The sequence below is a fragment of the Sciurus carolinensis genome, chromosome 17 (genome assembly GCF_902686445.1).
Source record: "Sciurus carolinensis chromosome 17, mSciCar1.2, whole genome shotgun sequence".
In the NCBI taxonomy this organism is placed as follows: Eukaryota; Metazoa; Chordata; class Mammalia; order Rodentia; family Sciuridae; genus Sciurus; species Sciurus carolinensis.
In genome coordinates, this window is record NC_062229.1 from 57,499,845 (window position 1) to 57,520,307 (window position 20,463).

Consider the following 20,463-nt stretch of genomic DNA (forward strand, 5'->3'; position numbering starts at 1 on the left):
ATGCTATTAATTCTGTTTATACTCATCCCAAGTCTTTATTCCAAATGGCTTACTCCGTCCCTGGGAGCCCCTGTCTGGTTTGTGGCTTTGGTGCTCACAGGCTGCCCATTCCCATATTTGCTCACATTTATATAAAACAGATTCAGTGATACCAGGAGTGAAAAAATTCACACGCATAGTGATTTTTAAGTGTTAGAAAATAAGTAAAGAAAAACAACCTGTGGAAGCTTCTCAAAGCAGCAAGAACTGCTGACACAAATAGATAGAAAGGTGGAGTGACGGTCTAGCTGAAGCAAGATGTCCCCACCCACAAATGGCTCAGGACATGCTACCCCAAATATGGCACCTTGGCATTTGGGAAAATGGCAGAAGCAGGAAGGTCACTCTCACCTTCCCTTGCTCTTCTCCCCTAGGGACCTAGGGAGGATTTTCCATCCTGCCTCTGAAGCAAGTCACAAGACCCTCATGCACCCTTCTACCCAGGAGAAAGAGCCTCCTTATCTCTGGAGACAAAGCCTCACTGAGAAGAAACGGAACAAAAGGTCTTAAGTTTCTTTCAGTTCATTTCCGTTAGCTCATCTCCCCTTTGTCCAACCATCTTTCTCCTTGACTTTCCATTCTTTGTCAAGCCCAGCATAAAAACAAGCAGATTAACCATTTCTCTGGGTCTTCAATTCTTTTTTTTTTTTTTTTTTTTTTTTTTGCGGTACTGGGGATTGAACTCAGGGCCTTGTGCTTGTGAGGCAAGCACTCTACCAGCTGAGCTATCTCCCCAGCCCTTCAATTCTTTACAAAGTCTCCTGTGTCACGCAACACTTAAATAAGTTTGCCTCCGTTTATCTTTTGTTATAGGGGCCTCAGTCATGAACCTAGGATGGGGGAGGAAAAATATCTTTTCTGTCCATATGCAGCAGCCTATCAATTTTTAGGTAGGTAATATCCCGTAAAAGTATCCATAAGAGAAAATAAAATTTGTTGTTTTTTGATTTTGGGATGCAGTCACATTTAGAGGATACCATAAGTAGATACAGAGAGAAAGAAACCAATATCTACGACAACCATAATAGTAGTAACTGGTATTTCTTAAGCATTTACTCCATGCAAATTCTTGATAGATATTCTCTCATTGGATCCTCAGAGCAATTTTATGAAGTCAACAGAACTAACAACTCTGTACAATAGAAGAAGACATTCACACACTGGTTACTAGCCCAAAGTCATGCCAGCCAGGAAACAGCGTGCCAGAATTTGAACCCAGTCTGTTGATTCCACAACTCATCCTTTGAAACACTACACTATAGGGTTTAACCCATATTGGGAATTGACACAGAGTTGAATACAAAATTTTTGAATAACAAATGTAGCAAAATCCATTCAGTGTATGACAGAAAAAAAAAAAGAAATGATCATGAAATACATTTATTTGACATATACATGACTACTTCCTTATTATAAATTAAATTTATCTGATTTAATTCTTACGACGTCACTATATATTTAAAAGAAAAAAAAAAGTTTTGCTGCACTGCTAAATTTGGGACAAACATAAGATATAATACACAGTACTCTGAGAATAAGGCAAGTTTGTTTCCTGGGATGAGGTGACTTTCATAGTCACTAAACAGAACAATTTGTACATTGCAGTATTTTTTCCTGACAGCATAGATATTATACTGGCTCTAATATCAACTTTCATATATCATTTCTATAGTCGTATCAGTACATCTGCTCACCTAATTTATCTATAGCTTAGCACAATCAACTACTTACCTTTTAGATTTAGGAAGATTAAAAGAAAACTCATTATACCCAAAGAGAGCTGAGAAGTTAATGAATCTGTAGTTCAGAAGAAATTAAGACCTATTAACTATAAAGTGCCTGAAATGCCAGTGTATTGTGTTTTAGACACACAGCAGCCAGGAATCGTGTAAAACAGACACGCTCTTGTGGAAGGAAATGGAACAGATTCGAGGAAAGCCGGACCTCGTCCTTTTGGTGGCGCTGTTGCTATGCACTAGTGCCAGGAAACCAGCACTCATAAAATTAACTACCACGGAGCAGGAGAGACTTTGCTTTTGCTATGATCAAGCTGCTAGAAATTTGGGGGTGAGGGAGAGAAGTGAAGGCTAAACAAAAGAACAAGAGAGAAGATAATCCTTCTATGTTAAAAGGTAAAACAATATTTTTATGTTCTTATGTAAAACCCATGAAAATGGCAATAATGTGAGGTTAATCAAGACCATAAATAACTTGTCTGAGAACCTCACCATATGCTTGTAATTTTATTAAGTGTATTTTGCTTCATTTTTTCTCCAAATATTATGCTCTGCAACATGCCATGCTGATGAATGCATGAGATTTTTCCTTCCTTCCTTCCTTCCTTCCTTCCTTCCTTCCTTCCTTCCTTCCTCCCTCCCTCCCTCCCTCCCTCCCTCCTTCCAAGCTGAGAAGACTTCTGTGACTGGGGCATCTGCTCACAGGGTGGCACACATTAGGCATGCTTTTCTTGAATCTAGGTTCATGGAAGGACAGAAAAATAAAGAAACACTGAACTAATGTAAGCTCATCTTTAAAGCTCTGTGGGGGTCCGTCTGGATGTCTGTGTTTAAGTTCACATTAAAACAAACTGGGGAGAATCTCTGCCCACCCTTACAGCCCTTAGGAGCCATAAAAAGCAAAAATGTCCTGGAAATCTCTTGCAATCACTCAAGTGGGCTTTTGAGGAGAACAACCTCAGGAGAGTGGCAGTTTACAGTCAGCGTGAGCTTATTCTCTGAAGCCCTGGGCGCGCACGTCCTGTGACTCATTCAATTCACACAGTGGCAATATGAGGGGGCTCTTTTATGATGCCCATTTTACAGGTGATGCCAGTAAATGACAGAGCAGGGATTTGGGCCCAGGTAGAGTTTATGTCCTTTTGGTAGTTACGTAAACTGTGTACATTAATGACTATTCCTTTTCCTTAAAATGAACACACACACACACACACACACACACACACACACACACCACATGCATGGCATGGTTTATGTTATTGTCAATCAAAATCTCTCACCAAGATAAAATTCATTTAAAAATTCATTATAGGTAATTCCTTACTCTCTTCCTAAGGCTTCCTAGAACCCAGGGTTTGAATACATCTCATGAGATCTACTTCTAACACAAACCCTCCAAAATTGATTACTTGCAGCCTGGTTTCCACAGAAGTTGTAAAGTATTGTTTTAATTGAATTTTTAAAGTTAGAAACTTTGAAAAACTTGTCTGTCAAAGGCCAGTGGATTTCTCAGGAGACTTGATTTATTTAGCAAGAGATGCCCACAAAAGCCAATTTGCTAGAAGAAATATGGTTACATTTAATTACACTTTTAAATGACTAATTTATTACATCTAAACACCTTTTAGACAGCATATGTTGCTCTGAACGGTGTGAAGGCTGAGGAAGCCTGAGGGTCAGAATTTGGTCAGTGTGGAGGCTGGGTGAGGACCCTCCCTCCTGACAGGACTCTGGCTCTATCTCTGCTCCTCGCCACTGCCTAGGAGGCCTGGCTCAGAGAGGTTTCCCTTTGGTTGTGTATTTAATATCCACTTATCAGATCTTGAATATAAACTATTACCTGAGTCACTCAGGTAAATTTGTTTTGTCACTCAGGTTTTTGTTTTGTTGAAGCAAAACAAAGCAGATGTTTGATTTCGAAGTTTTGATGAAAACTACCTCAGAGTAAAAGAAGAAATAAATTTTTGCATTATCGATTCATTCATTCAACCAGTAACTGGTGACCAGCAGTGAGATCCCAGCCAGGCCAGTCCTCTGCACTAAAGGTAGGAGAGGATGAGGGTGTTCTGCCCTCAGGAACTCACGCCCCAGCCCGGGATATCACTGACGTTGACATTCCATGTTGTAATGCTACAACTGAGCCCGTTCATGGTCGGGGAGGCTGTGCACCAGCCAGGTGGGGGGTATGTGGGAATCTCTGTGCTTTTCTCTTAGTTTTGTGGTGATCCCAAAACTGTTCTGAAAAATAAGTTCTTGAATTTAAAAAGTAGCCATCAAACAAGCCAACAGACAGGAAAAAACACCAAGTAACTGTTTTCTAGGTAGAAAAGAAGGATGAGCAATGGCATGATTGAGTAAAGAATGTGACTCCCCTAGTGACAGGGAAGATGGCTCTCGTAATGAAGGGTAAAAAGACTCCTCCAGTGATGAGGCAAAATGGCTGCCTTAGTTTCAGACAAGATGTCTCCCCAAGATGGCTCCCTTAGTGAGGGGAGAGATGGCTCCTTTAGTGACTAGCAAGAGGTGCAGTGTAGCTAGAAGAGAAAGTAGTTCTCCTTTGTGTTGGATGCAGGGTGGGTAGTCATTGGCAGACAAATAAAACCCATTCTCAGTCCTGTGCAAGGTCATGAAATAAAGGTACTAAGAGGAAGTTAATCCTGCTGAAGGAGAGAGAGTGTGCTCATCTCTACAGACTTAATTCTGCTTCTTTTCAGAACCTGAACTTCCTCCCTCTTGTCTACATGGTGAATTTGTATTCATTCTTGAACTTCAGTATAACTGTGGCCTTGTCTATGAAAACGTCCCTCAAACTCACAGGCAGAATTAACTGCTCCCTCTCATGTGTTCCCATAACTTCATTCTGTTATCTCTCACCACCCTGCATTACAGTGTGCTTTACCTTTCTGCTTCACTCCACAACAGTGAACATCTCAAGATGGGTAAACCCCTATTTGGATCCTTAGCTTTCAACCTAGTCCATAGCATGTTGTACTACTCCAATGATAGTAACAACAGCAACAATAATAATAATAGAACAAGTAAGCTTATAGTAATAATAAACAAACAAATAAGCTTGTAGTGATAATAAACAAATAAGCTTGTAGTGAGAGTTACCATGCAGATATGCTTGGATCTAAGGGCAAAGGAGAAACTGTCTCTCTTATGGTGGGAAGGGCTGCAGAAGGCTTTTGAGTTGTCCTGAGGGATAATCAGGCGCAAGATCCAGGGATATGCATAGAGTGGATTTAGGAAATTGTAACCGGCACTAACTCATGGATGGAAAGGTGGGGTGTAGTAAGAGATGAGGCCGAGATGGGAGCAGGTCTCAGGTCATGGGTTCCTCCTATGCCAAATTAAAGAGTCAATGGGGAGTCACCGAGGGGCTTCATGTAAGGAAGAGATTGGATCAGGCCTAGGCTTTAGAAAGAGGGCTACTGTGAATAACAATGGTAATAACAGCAACTCAGCTCTGATTATTAAATGCTTATTACATTTCAGATACAGTGCCGAGGGCTTTATAAGGTATCTGAACTGTGACACTTTGACTTCAGAGCAAGTGCTCCTAACCACCAGGCTATGGGGCTTGGACTGAAGGCACAGAGATGCTGAGGGATTGTTGAAGGAATTCAGGTGAAAAATAACTTGCCAAGGTATCAGGTAGCAAGTGTTAAGAGTAAAAAGAAGTGGGGTGGTCCCAGGATTTGGAGATCAGTGGGTATGTGGGATGGAAAAGTGGGAGAAGTGGAAATGCCTTCTAAATTCCTGGCTCAGGTGCCACTCACTGAGGTGGAAGAGGAGGAGGATATCATTGTGATAAATAAAGTCCTGAGTTCCTTTTTTCTGTTTCATTGTTCCTGTACAGTTTCTAAAGAGAAAGCCACAAGCTCTCAGAAAGACCAGAACGATGCTTGTAAATTGCTCTATTTAAACTCTATACGAGCAGCAGGATGCAGAGTTCATTAAGGAATGCAATTTCCCATTCGTTGATAGTTCCAACTTTGGAATAGACTGAATTCGATGCAATAATAAACATATCTTATGAATACAAGAGGTAGGATTTTCAATATTTTCTCTGTCTAAAAAATGAACTGTTTTCAATTTCTCATTTGGTCCAATAGAGGGTTATTAAGTTCATTACCAGGAGTGTCATTTTGACTGTATCCTTTTAGAGTGGCGTAGTTGTCATGCAGGAGACTTCAGCCCTTGCCAGAACAGGGCAGTGATGGGAACATGGTATCCAGGGCAACCAAGAGTTCAGACTTCTCAGTCCATAAATAATCATTCCTCAGCTTGCCCTTTGTAATGTTGGTCTCCGAGCGGCTTCGTGACAGAACGAGCTCCGCTAGGAGGCCACCGTTCTCTTTCTCACTTGGGGTTTAAATGGCTGCGAGGACTATTTTATAAGGAAGGCAATGTTTCAATTCCATCACAAATTCCACCAGCCGAAGTCTGCAGCTGACTCTTACGATCTTAGCTCTGGCTACGAGGATAGTCAGTAACCACAGTAACCAGGACAGGGATGTTTTTCTGGGTGGGGATACTCTTTGGCATCAAGGTTGCTTGAGGCATTAGATGAGCTTGATATCTGTGTCTAATGAAACCACAATTGAGGCAATCTGGAGGGCAGGAGAGGTGGAGATGAAAACTACCAATTAAAAAGTGGTATCACTTTTCTTTCCCTTGACATCTCCTTGGAGCCGATTTGAATTCCTCCATCATAAAGACTTGCAAGTTCTCTCAGCAGCACAGAAGTCTCACCTTCCGATAGATATCCACAGTGCTCATTTGACAATTAACTCATGCATTAAGGAGTCACTGTATATAGTGGTTAGGAGCTCAGACTCAGGAGTCAGTAGGTTGGAATCGTCTTGCCAGAGTCTCAGTGTTAGCTGGGCACAGCTGTGCACACCCGTGATCCCAGCTTATTGGCAGTCTCAGGCAGGAGAATTGCAAGTTTGAGTCAGTCTCAGTAATTTAGTGAGACCTCTCTCTCTCTCTCTTTTCCTCCTGGCATACACACACAAAGGCTGGGTCTGTAGCTCAGTGGTAGAGCATTTGGCATGCAATGCACTTGGGCCTTAGGTTCAGTCGTCAGCACAACATACAAAAAGTTTCAATGTTCTCATGAGCTTTAGGTGTCAGGGTCCCTGAAGTTCTGCAAATCTACAAAGATGCTAGAGATACAGAAAAAACTGGCTTTCATATACAAAAAGTATTTGCAAAACTAACAAATATTTGGCAAATACTTAAAACATAACTTCTACTGTCAACTGTACTTTAATCTTTAAATATATATGCAAGACTCAAAGTTATATGATTTTATGTTTCCTTTCAAAGAAATATAGTAAAAAAAAGGTTATATTTATAGGCAAAAGCATATTTTAATATGTTAGGATGTTGAAAGTGACTTTTTTTATTTTTTATTTTTGGTACTGTGATTGAACTCAGGAATGCTTTACCACTAACCTATACCCCAAGTCTTTAAAACTATTTTTTTTTTATTGTAAACAAATGGGATACATGTTGTTCTATTTTTTTTTTTTTTTATTTTGAGACAGGTTCTCAGTAAGTTGCTGAGGCCAGCCTTGAACTTGTGGCAGTCTGCCTCAGCCTCCCTGGTTGCTAGGATTACAGGCGTGCACCACCACTCCTACTAGGCTGGATGTGGCTTTATGTGCAAATGTTCCCTGGATTTATGGAGAGCTTAAAATAGCTTTAGACGCTTACAAGAATGGTGGATTTAATTACTATTAATATAGCCATGATTTTATTCTGCCTTATGACATCTCCTGTGCCATACTGGACTGTTCTATTGATGTTTATACTTTGTTTTTCCAACTAAGCCATAAGATCTGAGGACAATATTGTAGATAATGGACAGATCTGTGGCTCTGTTCTGGGATTCACCACTGGCCAGGTATAGAAATTTGGGCCCAGGGTTCAGTTTGTTTAATTGGAAAATGGGAAGACTAAGACCTGCCTCGACTCCTCTGCTGGGCCATTGCAAGGTGATACCCATACTTAAAGTGACATATGGGGAGAGAAGCCTTTGAGGTACTCACGGTGCTACCATGGCCGTCAGACACAGGCAGGAGTCAGTCAATATCTACGACTAACACAGAAGGTTCTTTTCTGTCCTCAGATCTGAGCAATACTTAGTGTTTCTACAGTCTTTTCCCTTTTGTTCATTCATTTAAAAATATTTAACAAACATTGAACCTTTTTCATGTGGTATAGGACTTGTGCTAGGAGCAAGAATACCATGAAATATCCAGTCTACAGCAAAATTATTATTATTTTCTCTCAGTGTGTGGTTTTACCTATTGTTGCTAGAATTTGAATGCATCCCCCAAAGTCCACGTGTTAGAAACTAAATTGCCAGTGCAATAGTGTTGAGAGGTGAGAGCCTTAAGAAATGATTAGGCAGAGTCCTCCTGAATGGATTCATCCCATTAACTGCGAGGGGTCGGTTACCAGGGGAGTGGGGACCTAATCAAAGGATTAATTCTGTCTCTTTCCTCTTTCACCTGTCTCTTGCCCTTCTGCCTTCCATCACAGAAAGAAGCAGAAAGAAGACACTGGCAGATGAAGTTCCTAGACCATGGACAGACTTTAGAATTGTAAGAAAGAGATCTTTGTTGTTAATAAATTGCCTGGTCTCATGTATTCTGTTATAGTAGCACAAAACGGACTAAGACACGTATATGTTTTCTGAGGGTAAATGAGACAATTTGAGAAAAGATGTTGGCATCTGCTACTTTCTGCCCCCAGTCCTCAAACACTGTTCCAGAATGGGAGCTGCATATTTCTTGTGGGGAGTGTTCTCATTTTGGCTCTAGTTTTCCCTGACGAGGTTGGGTTTCATTAGAAAGAAGCTTGCCCCCCTCCCCCCTTAAGGCAGGGATAAGAACGTGAAGCACAGGACTCACAGGGGGCAGGCAGGAGTTCCAGGTGGTGGTGTCATCGCTGCTGGTACTTATGCTGACATTACAGTTGTCAACCTGGGAAGCGCTCAGGCCGTGGGGAGCCCCTGCGTCCTCCAGGTCTTCGTTCTGTTGCCGCCGTAAGCTTGCCAGCATCTGCAACTCAGATTCACTCATCTGGCTGGGCTGGTAGTTTCTCCAGTTGTATTCCTGACCAAGAAAGAGGAAAATGATGGCACAAAGGGTCACCAACAAGTGCTATTCCACAGACCTCACCCCTATGGCAGCTCCCCTGACAGGGGCCCAGATTTTTACCTCTTTTTTAAAGAGGTACCTTTGCTACCTGCAGCCTCCTGTCCTTTTGCTCCTGGGGTGCCTGTGACACTGTCCTTCACTGAGTCCTCAGAAGCATCAGAACTGTGCCTGCCTTAGTTCCTGTGTGTGTGCTGCCCCTGTGCCCCGCAACTGATAACCGCTAGGTGTCCTTCAGGTCCCAGACCTGGTGTCTCTTCCTCAGGGAAACCCTTTTGGACAATGACAGATGGGGTCGGCTCCACTGTTGTGTGTTCTCATGGAGTCTAAACATTTCCACTCCTAGCACTTGCTGCGATTGCAGTTGCGTGATCGTTTCTAGGGTTCACAGGAGGACTGTGAGCTCAGCAGGAGAAAGCACCAAGACTGTGTGTATGACTCCCTCTGTATTTGGCAGGTCTGGTGCCTAAGAGGTGTTCCACCAGTATTTGTGGATTCACTGAATAAATACTATTTTGAAGCTGTTTTATTTTTTTCAAGAAAAAAAAATCATTTTCCATAAGAAAGCCCAGTTCAGAAGGGAATTGATGAATTTTGGCATTTTTGACCATTAAGACCAAATATATTCAAATTGCAGTGAAATTGTTAAAAGTCATCAGATAAAACCTGAGTGCAAGAAGGGAATGTGTATGGTCTGGAAGATGGAAAGGCCTTACAGCGACAAGAAACACCAATGCTGATGCAGTCTGTGCTATCCGTGTAAAGAACCCCACTGCAAATCTTTAGAGGCCAGTACAAATATTATTTCAATGTACAGAACAGAAATTGGTATGTGAAAACTTCAAACCTTGTTATTTCCTTTCTCTGGTTCAGACCAGATTTGAAAGCAAACGTTAATTTTAACATTGATGAAACATCAGCATCATAGACGATCAGTGTGCTTTATACCCAGGACTGGTAAACAACTTAAAAGCAATTTTGAGCTGGGCATGGTCGCGCATGCCTATAAGCCCAGCAGCGTGGGAGGCTGAGGCAGGAGGATTGCAAGTTCAAAGCCAGCCTCAGCAACTTAGGGAGATCTTGTACTAAAATTAAAAAAATAAAAATAAAAAATAAAAAAGGGCTGGGGATGGAGCTCAGTGGTTAAGAGCCTCTGGGTACAATCCTGGTACAAAACAAACAAACAAAGAGCAATTTTGAAATTTTCTTGTACATCTAGAAATACTGGTTGTTCTCACACAGATCTTTTCCCAAGACATACTAGAAGTTTTAGACAGTCCAATCTCTACACTTACTTTCTCAGAGGACCCTTTTGAGATAGCTCCTGTCTTCTCCTGCTTCTTTTTTGTTTCATAGGGATGTTAAAAAGTTAAAAAACTATTTCGAAAATAATTTTTGGAGTTCCTATGGTATAAATGCTTTTAAATAAAGCATTATCATCATCATAATTTGAGGTTTTTAAAAGCTTATTATCTAATAATGTGGAGTTTTTTTCTGGAAAATTGCCAATGGAAACCCAGTTGGATCCTTATGTTTACGGCTCCAGCAGTGTGATACCATGAGAGTTCAGGCAATCTTTAGGAGGATTCATGAGTATTTAATATGCTTTGAGAGGGTTCTTGGGGAGAAAAGCAAATATCACAAATTTTATTTCAATGAAATAATGCTAAAAAAAGGAAATATTTTAAATTCAAAAGAAGTAGTTGAAGGGACAAAAACACACATAAAAAGATGTTGGACATCATTGTCATTAGAGAAATACAACTCAAAACCACAACGAGGTCCCCTTCACATCCAATGAGATTGTTATAATAAAAAGATAGGTATGCCTGTAATCCCAGTAGCTCAGGAGGCTGAGACAGGAGTATTGCAAGTTTAAGGCCAACCTCAGCAACTTGAAAAGGTCCTAAGCAACTTAGTAAGACCCTGTCTCAAAATAAAAAGTAAAAAAAGGGTTGGGGATGTGGCTCAGTGGTTGAATATCTTTGAGTTCAATCCTTGGTATTCCCCCCACCCCCCCAAAAAATAAAAAATTAAAAAAATGATAGTAACAAGTGTGGACAAGCATGCGGAGAAACTGGAACCCTCATACATTGCTGGGTGGGCACTGGAGGGGTGTAGCCGCTTGGGAAAAAAAGTTTCTCAAAATGCTAAATATTGAGTCACCATGAGACCCTACATCCCACTCTGAGGAACATAGTGAAAGAACTGAAGATATGTGTTCACACAGAAACTTGCATATGAATGTTCATAGCAGCATTATTCCCAAAAGAAACTGAAAACAACCAAGTGTCCATCAACTGACGAGTGGGGTTTTGTTTATTTATATGATAGAATCCAGCAGTGAAGACTAGTAAAAGATGGATAACAGCCCACAACCCAGAAAAACCTCGAAAATACTATGCTAAGTGAAAGAAGCCTAATACAAAAGACCGCATATTCTGGGATTGTATTTATATGGAAAGCCCAGAATGGGCAAATACATAGAGACAAGAAGTGAACAAATGAAGGCCAGGGAACAGGGCAGTGGGAAGTACTGCTGATGGGCACATGGCCTCCTTTAGGGGAGATGAAAATGTTCTGAAAACATGTCAAGATGGTGGGTAGAGAATGTACTAGAAATTCCTTGTTATGGGCCAGGCTATACTGGCAATGACCAAACAGACTCCATTTTACCCTGAGACTCCACATCATGTAGGAAATGCTTCTCCCGTGGGAACACCCCACTCTGTACCCATCAACAATTGCTTAGCATCACATGTTTGGCAACAAAAAAAGGTAGTTCTTATATAACACAAAATTGTTCTCTTTTTTGGTCCCTATTTTTCTTGGACAGTGTACCCTGTCGGATAATGATTGTTTAGATGTTCTCACCCACTCTTTAACTTGGACCTGACTAAGGTCATTTTGACCCACTTCCCCTTCTACTTAGGATTTTAGATCTCATGATGTTATTAACTTTGTAGTTTTGAATCATCGCTACAGCCACTTATGATCAATGTACCAACATGCTTTACTTATGGTATAACACCTCCTGCAACCCTACGCTTGGGGCTGTTCTCCCAACAGCCATTTTGCGTGTCGGGTGAGACAGTCAGTTGGCCGGCTAATAAAGACACTCAAATTTGGACTTCTCAGTAGTGATCGGTCTGTCCTGTCCTTAAGTTGTGCCCCACAACATCCTGAACTGCCTACTTTAAAATGGTGAATTCTGTGGTACATGAATTTATCTCAATTTAAAAAGTAGTTTGGTAAGCAGACATGATATCAGAATCCCACCTGCTTGACTGAACTAGGGACCTCTCATCCTTCACCTCAGTTTTTTGGTCAAGAAATGGAACTGAGCGTTCGAATGTGTCCCAGAAGTGTGCTAATTGACTTGTCATTGCCAATACGGGCTTTCACAATGGAAAATGGCATTTTATTTTAATTCTGACAATTTTTTTGTAAGAAGAAATCTTTCATGTGTACTTAGTTCCACTGATTCATTCATTTAATTTGCTTATTTAATTGACAAAACCGGTACTGTGTCTGAAGAACAACTCCATGTGGCTGGGACACACAAAGAGGATGTGGCAGTGGTTGGGTCAGACAGATGTAAATCTGGGCCCTAGTGTTACCATTTCCCAGCTGTATGTGATCAGGACATGACTTAACCTCTCTGTGCCTCGTTTCTTCATCTGTAAAATGAAGACCATAGTATCCTTCATGGATTTTTGGTGGACTAAATCAAATAATGCATATCAGATGCTTAGCACAGTGCCTGGCAAAGAGCTATATATACTAGAGGCATGCAAATTAGTGATATGAAACTTTATCAGAAAATGCTAGAGTTTGAATCTTAAATGCTTCCCAAAGGCCTGTTTGTGAAAGGTCTGGTCCCCAGCCCATGGCATTATTGGGAGGTGATGGGATCCTTAAAATGTAGGCCCAGTGTGAGGGCCTATGTCACTGGGGAGTGTCCTTGAAGGTGGTGATGGGACACCCTGTCTCTTTCTTTTCTTCTCTCTTTCACTTCCCAGTCATGAGATGAAAGGTGTCACCACATGCTGTCACCATGTACTGCCTCACCATGGGCCCAAAAGAAATAGGGTCAACCCCTGATGGGCTGAAACCTCACAAAACTGTGGGCTGAAACAAACCTTTTTTCTTTATAAGCTGATTATCTCAGGTATTTGCTATAGTAATGGAAAACTGACTAACACACATACCTTCTAACTATATGTCTACTTATAAATTAAACTCATATACAACTACACTAAATATTATGTATAACATAAAACATACACAAAATGAATGAAAATTAAAATGGTTGAGATTCAAAAAAAATGGATAGTTTTACAATTTCTTCCTGAATCTGGTTATCTTGTCTTTGCTATACAAATTCTGGGGTGAAAACATCCCTCTTCAGAGACCATTGAGTAGGCAATCAATACAAGTCCTCTGTTATTCTTATTCTGTCCTCTCATTTCCTCTGTCTCCCTTCTTCCAGTCTTTTGTCCATTCTGCACCATACTGGGAGCTGGGAGCACAAAAAGACAAGACACACCCCTGTCCTCATGAAGCTCAAGGGCTAGAAAGGGAGATGTAATATATTATACAACAGGACTTCTAGAACTCTCTAATCAACACCACAACCGAAATATGGCTAGTAGAATGAGAACAGAAGTGACTAACTGTTCGGCAGAATTATAGAAAGCCTCGCAGATGTCCAAGGTGGTGCTTGGTAGTAATTAAGTCTGTTGACAGTGGAGTAAGTGGCCTTCAGAAGGACGTGCTCCACCTCTGGTGGTACTGAGGCAGGGGCTGGTGGAACAGCTGGCCGGGTGGCTGCAGTAGGCTGCGGTGGTGGAAATGCAATCAAGTTGGTAACTTAGTCTTCAAATACTGCAACCCCATTCCCTTGCCAGACACTGTTCATGCTGAGTATGCTTGGAGCTCTAGTTCCATGATTTCATGCCCCACAACAGTAAAATGTATTCAGACAACACTGTGGAAGGGGCAGCGAAAATCGAGCAGAGAGAAGAAAGCAACTTCCTCCAGGGTCACAAACAGTCACTGGTGACAGAGATGGGTAATTAACTTAATTCTCCAAGACAGGTTTTTTTTTTTTTTTTTTTTTTTTTTGGTACTAGGGTTGGAACTCAAGGGCACTTGATCACTGAGCCACATCCCCAGCCCTATTTTGCATTTTAATTAGAGACAGGATTTCACTGAGTTCCTTATGGCCTCGCTGTTGCTCACACTGGCTTTGGACACGAGATCCTCCTGCCTCAGCTTCCCGAGCCTCTGGGATGATAGGCGGGTACCACTGTGACTGACTCTCCAAGACATTTTTGATTTGCAATCTCTTAAGCTGTTTCAAAATCACCAGAAAGGCCAAATCATTTATTATTATTATTATTATTTTTAAAGGAGGTTTGCCATAAAAGTCTTTGCATTAAAGTGGACTCCAGAACAAGATGTCATCCAACTAAATCCTGAGAGGCAGAGTACCTTGTGGAATTCCAACTCTGAAAGACTCAGCACGTTATGCGTGACTCAATTTTGTCTCCAAATATCCTTGTAGGAAAGAAGGAGACATTATCCATCAGACTTGGGGAATGAGGCAGCAGGCTGAAGGCCATACAGTGCAGCCATGTTCTGACTGCAAGCCCTTTGCTAAGTGTCAAGTTGTTCGCTTTCATTGACCTTCAGCCAATTTTAGGAGCCTATGCTAGTGAAGTTTCAGACACAATTAAGATACAGCCCTTGCTTTCATGGGCCTCCCAACTAGTAGGGCAAATGGGAGCAACGAAGAAATGACCAGCAAATGTTGAAGAGCAGCATTAATAGTCACAGAATCTTGGTCATGTTCAAAAGGAAAACTTGTAACTCCAGCAAAAAAAATAAAACACAACAAACGAAAACAAGTGTTCAACTTGATACAATCTGTGTTCTCGATTTTAAGAAGGAGAGCTGAATTAATTAAATATCTGCCTTGGGAATTTTGTGAGCCTCGGGCAAGACCCAGTTCTGCTGACCTATGGGTGACAGACACAAGACTAACTTGTGAAGAAAGGCAAGACATGGTCACAAGATCAGGTGGAATCAAACACCTCTTCCTGTTGTTTACAGATGGGAAGGGGATAGAATTGGGAGAAAATTGTGATGTTTAGCTCCATTTTGGAGCTTATAAAATCTCGGAGACTCTCAGAATCAGGTTTGCAGTGCTTGACTCCCATCCCACAGAGGGTATCGTGTTGCAAAAACTCTTCGTAAGGGGTCCACCGACAATCCCTGTCTCTATTATTTTAAGTAATGCTAACTGACTTTTAAAAAGTATTACTGCGAAGGAGGTGGCGACTGTGAAGATATAATACACACGATGACAAGAGAGAAGGGAGATGTGCAAACTGGCCTGGCATTGCAGAAAAGAGTGAGGTCTGCGCAGGACCAGTTAAGGATTTGTGAGGGAGAAGGCCTCTAAGCTGGGCCTTGAAAAGTCAGAAGGGTGAGTTGGTAGCATATTTCAACAAATAGAAGGGAAAATGTGGGGAAGCCAGAAGTATGGAGCTTACGTCCTTCAAAAAATCATACATACACTAGAAAGTAATACCCTTTTATAGTTTGAATGTGAGGTGTCCCCAAAATCTCACGTGTGAGACAATGCAAGAAGGTGCAGAGGAGAAATGATTAGGTTATAGCATTAAACTAATCATTGAATTAATCCCAGATGAGATTAACTGAGTGGTAAGTGAAGGCAGGTGGGTGTGGCTGGAGGAGGCGGGCATTGGGGGTGTGGCTTGGGGGCGTGGCTTTGGGGTATATATTTGTCTCTGGAGAGTGGAGTCTCTCTCTCTCTGCTTCCTGATCACCATGTGAGCTGCTTCCCTCCACCACACTCTTACCCTGTGATGTTCAGCCTCACCTCGAGCCCTGAGGAATGGAGCCTGCTGTCTATGGACTGAGACCTCTGAAACCGTGAGCTCCCAAATAACATTTTCTTCTCCTACAATTGTTCTGGTTGGTCTTTTAGTCACAGCAAGGAAAAAAGCTGACTAAAATATACCCATACTCCTTTAGAAATGAAATAAAATCTAAAGCAAAAAGAATGAAACTATCTATAATTTAATCTAAATCTTATAATACCAAATGGCTTCCTCTTTTCTGTCCAAGTCTTATTAAAAATTTAATATTTCTATGGAAGCTAGAGCAAAATAAAGAAGGTGGTGGGGGTGGGATATCATAAATATACATGAAGAACAGTGGAACAGAAGCAGATCGAGAGGGAGAAAGGACAGGAAAGGGGGGGAAACGTGGAACGTAACCAAGTCATGTTACATGCATAGATAAGTGAATCACGGGGAATTCCACTTTATGTAGAAAGCACCAATAAAAATAAATAAATGAGTGAAAGGAAATCAACAGAGAGGATGGGGAAAGGGAGGGAGGGAGGAGGGGAGGAAAGATGTTGGGGGAAATAGTGATTGAAATCAAATCCTATGAATGTATGATTTTGTCAAAATGAGTGCACCTACTATGTGTAACCATAATGTTCTAATAAAGACGTTTAATGTTCTACCAAAAGACATACTCTTAATGACTCCTAAATGAAAACTACCCAAATGCCCACTAAGATGGATAGATGATGTTATATTCACACAGTGGCCTAATTTGCAGCAATGAAAGGAACAATTTATCGAGTCTCACTCACAAAATGCCAAGTGAGAGATGCTGGACACAAAAGAGTACATTGTAGAAAAGCTAATTTTAGGGATAGTTAGTTGTGAAGGGAGAGTGACAGGAAGGGAGAATGACAGTGGGTTCTTTTTTTCATTTGTTCATTTTAGTTATACAGGACAGTAGAGTAGATTTTGACATATCCTACATACATGGAGTATGACTTCTCATTCTTGTGGTTGGACACGGTGTGGAGTTTCACTGGTCACGTGTTCATATATGAACATGGGAAAGTGACGTCCCATTCATTCCACTGTCTTTCCTATTCTAATTCCCCTCCTTTCCCTTCATTCCCTTTTGTCTAATCCAAAGAACTTCTATTCTTCCCTTCCTCCCCTTATTGTGTGATAGCATCTGCATATCAGAGAGAACATTCAGTCTTTGGTTTTTTGGGATTGGTGTGGGAACCAGTTCCATCCATTTACCAGCAAATGCCATAATTTCATTCTTCTTTATGGCTGAGTAATATTCCATTGTGTATATAGACCACATTTTCTTTCAAATATGAAATCATATTTGAAATATGATTTCAAATCCATATTTATTATTAAAAGTTTTAGAGTGGTATTAGAGAGCATTTTGTTAAGTGAGTCAGACTCAGAAAGACAGGTGTCCTGTGATTTTTCTCACATGAGGGAGCTAGAGACAAAAAAAGAAAAAAAGGGATGCTATTGAAATAAAGGGAGGCGGGGTGTGGTGGTGCACGCCTGTCATCCCAGTGGCTCAGGAGGCTGAGGCAGGAGGATCGAGTGTTTGAGGCCAGCCTCAGCAACTTAGAGAGGCCCTCACCCTCACTCAGTGAGACCCCATTTCTAAATAAAATATAAAAAGGACTGGGGATATGGCTCAGTGGTTAAGTGCCCCTAGGTTCAATTCCCAGTACCAAAAAAAAGAAAAAGAGAGAAAGAAAAAAAGAAAAAGAAACACAGAAAAGAAAAAAAAGGGACACCAGTAGTAGAGGAAGGGGTTGGGGGATGGGGAGAGGAATAAGGGGAGGCACTGTGAAATGAAATTGAGGAAATTATGTCAGGTGTATGTATGAATAGGCCACCATGAAACCCATTCTCTGTATAATTAATATGCACCAATTTTAAAAAGAGTCTCGTGGTTGTATTTAGAAAGTTCTTAAAGTTTTTTTAACCCCATGATAGCAAGAAAAGTATGAAAGTTCATTTTTCAAAGCTAACTTTAATCTTTAATTAGCATTTTAATTTAAGGATTAATCTCCTTCCTATTGCTATTTGCAAACCATGTTGAATCTCTACATTGACATTTTAAATAATTGCTGATGGTAAATTAGTGTTCCAGGGCATCTCTTCACCAACCAGCACTCCTGAAGACTTATTTCTGAGCTCTGTATTCCCCACAGGAGATTGTCCCGATTCATCAGGGACCAGGCCCACTAACAACTGAATAAGGAGAGATAGCAACTACCAACCAATGAGAGCCCTAAGTGACACACACTTGTGTGCACAGCTCATTCCCCATCTCTGGTAACTTTCAGTATGTGTATTTACCTTGCAAAAACTACAACTTAAATACCTAGTTACCATGCAACTTGAAAACCTTTGCCAAATTTAAGGGCGGCTGTGTCAGGTTACATAGCACCCATCAGGAGTGAGGCCATTTGGAAGAACCAAGTGAGGAGAATCTAGATGGCGCCTGAAGTCAATGGCGGTCATTTAGACCTGAGCATACCAGACTCAGTCTCTCCAAATGTCAGTTACAAGCCTTTCAGCACATGACCTGGAGACCCCGGACAACCTTTGACTCAATCCATACTTATCTATATACAACCAATCCCTTAGGAATGTCTCAGGTAGACAATTCTAGGGTAATTAAACTCAATAGTGGCAAAGTTCTGGTGAAGACACTAATAACTTTCAATCTCATGAATGTGCCTCTTTTTGGGTGGGTAGGTGTTATGGTTTGGATGTGAGGTGTCCCCCAAAAGCTCACTTGTGAGATGATGCAGGAAGGTTCAGAGGAGAAATGACTGGGTTGTGAGAGCCTTAACCCAGTCAGTGAATGAATCCCTGATGGGATTAACTGAGTGGTGACTGGAGGCAGGTGGGTGTGGCTGGAGGAGGCGGGCATTGGGGGCGTGGCTTGGGGTATATAGTTGTATCTGGGGGGTGGAGTCTCTCTCTGCTTTCTGATCACCATGTGAGCTGCTTCCCTCCACCACACTCTTCCGCCATGATGTTCTGCCTCACTTGAGTCCCCCAAAATGGAGCCAGCTGTCCATGAACTGAGACCTCTGAAACTGTGAGCCTTCTAATAAAATTTTCCTCCCCTAAAATTGTTCTGATCAGATCTTTTAGTTGCAGTAGTGAAAAAGCTGATTAAAATAGTGGGCATGAAGGGAGTTTTTAAAACATCATTATATTGATGTGCTACATTTATATAGAATACCCTTCTCATCCATGACCTAAATAGAAATAAGCTTCTATACATTTTGCCTTGAGAGCTCTCTAATTTTCAGAAAGAATTCTCTGGCAAATAGAGCCACACTCTTCTTATTAATGTAAAGTGAGCTGAAAAACAAGTTTTAATTTTCTGGCATTTGTCTTCTGAGTTCAAGGTAATTCCTGAGTTTATAAATTATACATTAGAAGGAAGCTAGTAGGAGCAAGTTGAACAGGTCTCCAATTGTGTTCAAGGATAAGCCGTTTTCAAGGCACAGTAAGCTTGGACACAGGACAGTATAGTGTCCATTCAGTAAGTGGTGGTTTAAAGTATTATTGAAAGAACTAGGAGGAATTCCAGCGGCTCCCTAGGCCGAGGCAGAAGAATTTCAAGTTCAAAGCCAGCCTCAGCAACTTAGCGAGGCCCTGAGCATCTTAGCAAGACCCTGTCTCAAAATAAAAAAAAAAAAAGACTAGGGATGTGGCTCAGTGGTTAAGTGCCTCTGGTTTCAATCCTGGTGCAAAAACAAAACAAAACAAAGCAAAACAAAGCAAAAGAAAACCCAATCACTGAGACTGTTTACAGAAATGAAAATAGCAGAGGTAAGCAAACTGGAGTTTCTAGAGGGGGGATGATAACTTCAGTAAGTTTTAGAATGGAGAACAGTTTGATTGTAATACAATAAGGACAGATGTACCAAAATTTCTTGTGGGCTTCTGCACATGGAAATGCTTTAAAAGCTTAAAGCGGCAATATAAGTTAAGTGGTCACATGATCATGGAATTTTTTTGATGGCCTCTAATGGGAGGGAGCAATTCATTGTGTTGAAGAAGTACTGGCTTTCGTGTCCCCAACTCCTGAATTTGATATTGCTTTGTCACTTAGATATGAGCAAGGTAAAGCCTGTTTCCTTGTCCATCAAAAAGAGATAATAAAGCCTATGTTGAGGGGGTGGACACGGAGACTGGAGGCAGAGAACAGAGCACCCTACAGAAGGCCAGGCACATGGGAGGAACCCCAAATCATTGACGTCACATGGAGGGCTCTTAGTCACAGACTTCAGATCTCAGAGTGCTTAGGAAATACTGCCAGCCTAGCAATTCTAGATCATCACCCAAATTTTGTGCTTGAATTATTTTAACGTATCTTCTATTTTAGGCCATTTTGCTTTTGCCCACAATTAAATTAAACACTGAATGCAAAGAAAGTAAAAAACAAACCACTCTGTAGCAACAGCATGAATTTTGACTGAAAACTACTAAAAAAAGAAAGTAGAGAGGAGCAAATTTCTACCAGGGAAATTCACATGCTATTTCATCACCAAATTTTGTAGTTTCAGCAATAATCATCTACAGTACATTGACAGACACAACAACTGTCAA

The 20,463-nt window shown here is 41.2% G+C and overlaps 1 protein-coding gene across 3 annotated transcripts in view; it reads right to left on the reverse strand.

The window, feature by feature from the left end:
- The window catches only part of Cfap20dc (CFAP20 domain containing), a 230,944-nt gene that overhangs the window by 47,327 nt on the left and 163,154 nt on the right, over nucleotides 1–20,463 (reverse strand). For all 3 annotated transcript variants that reach the window (XM_047531685.1, XM_047531684.1, XM_047531683.1), the window contains one exon: nucleotides 8,705–8,908. In XM_047531685.1, the coding sequence (XP_047387641.1) occupies nucleotides 8,705–8,908 (204 nt within the window). The remainder of the gene's footprint in view (nucleotides 1–8,704; nucleotides 8,909–20,463) is intronic.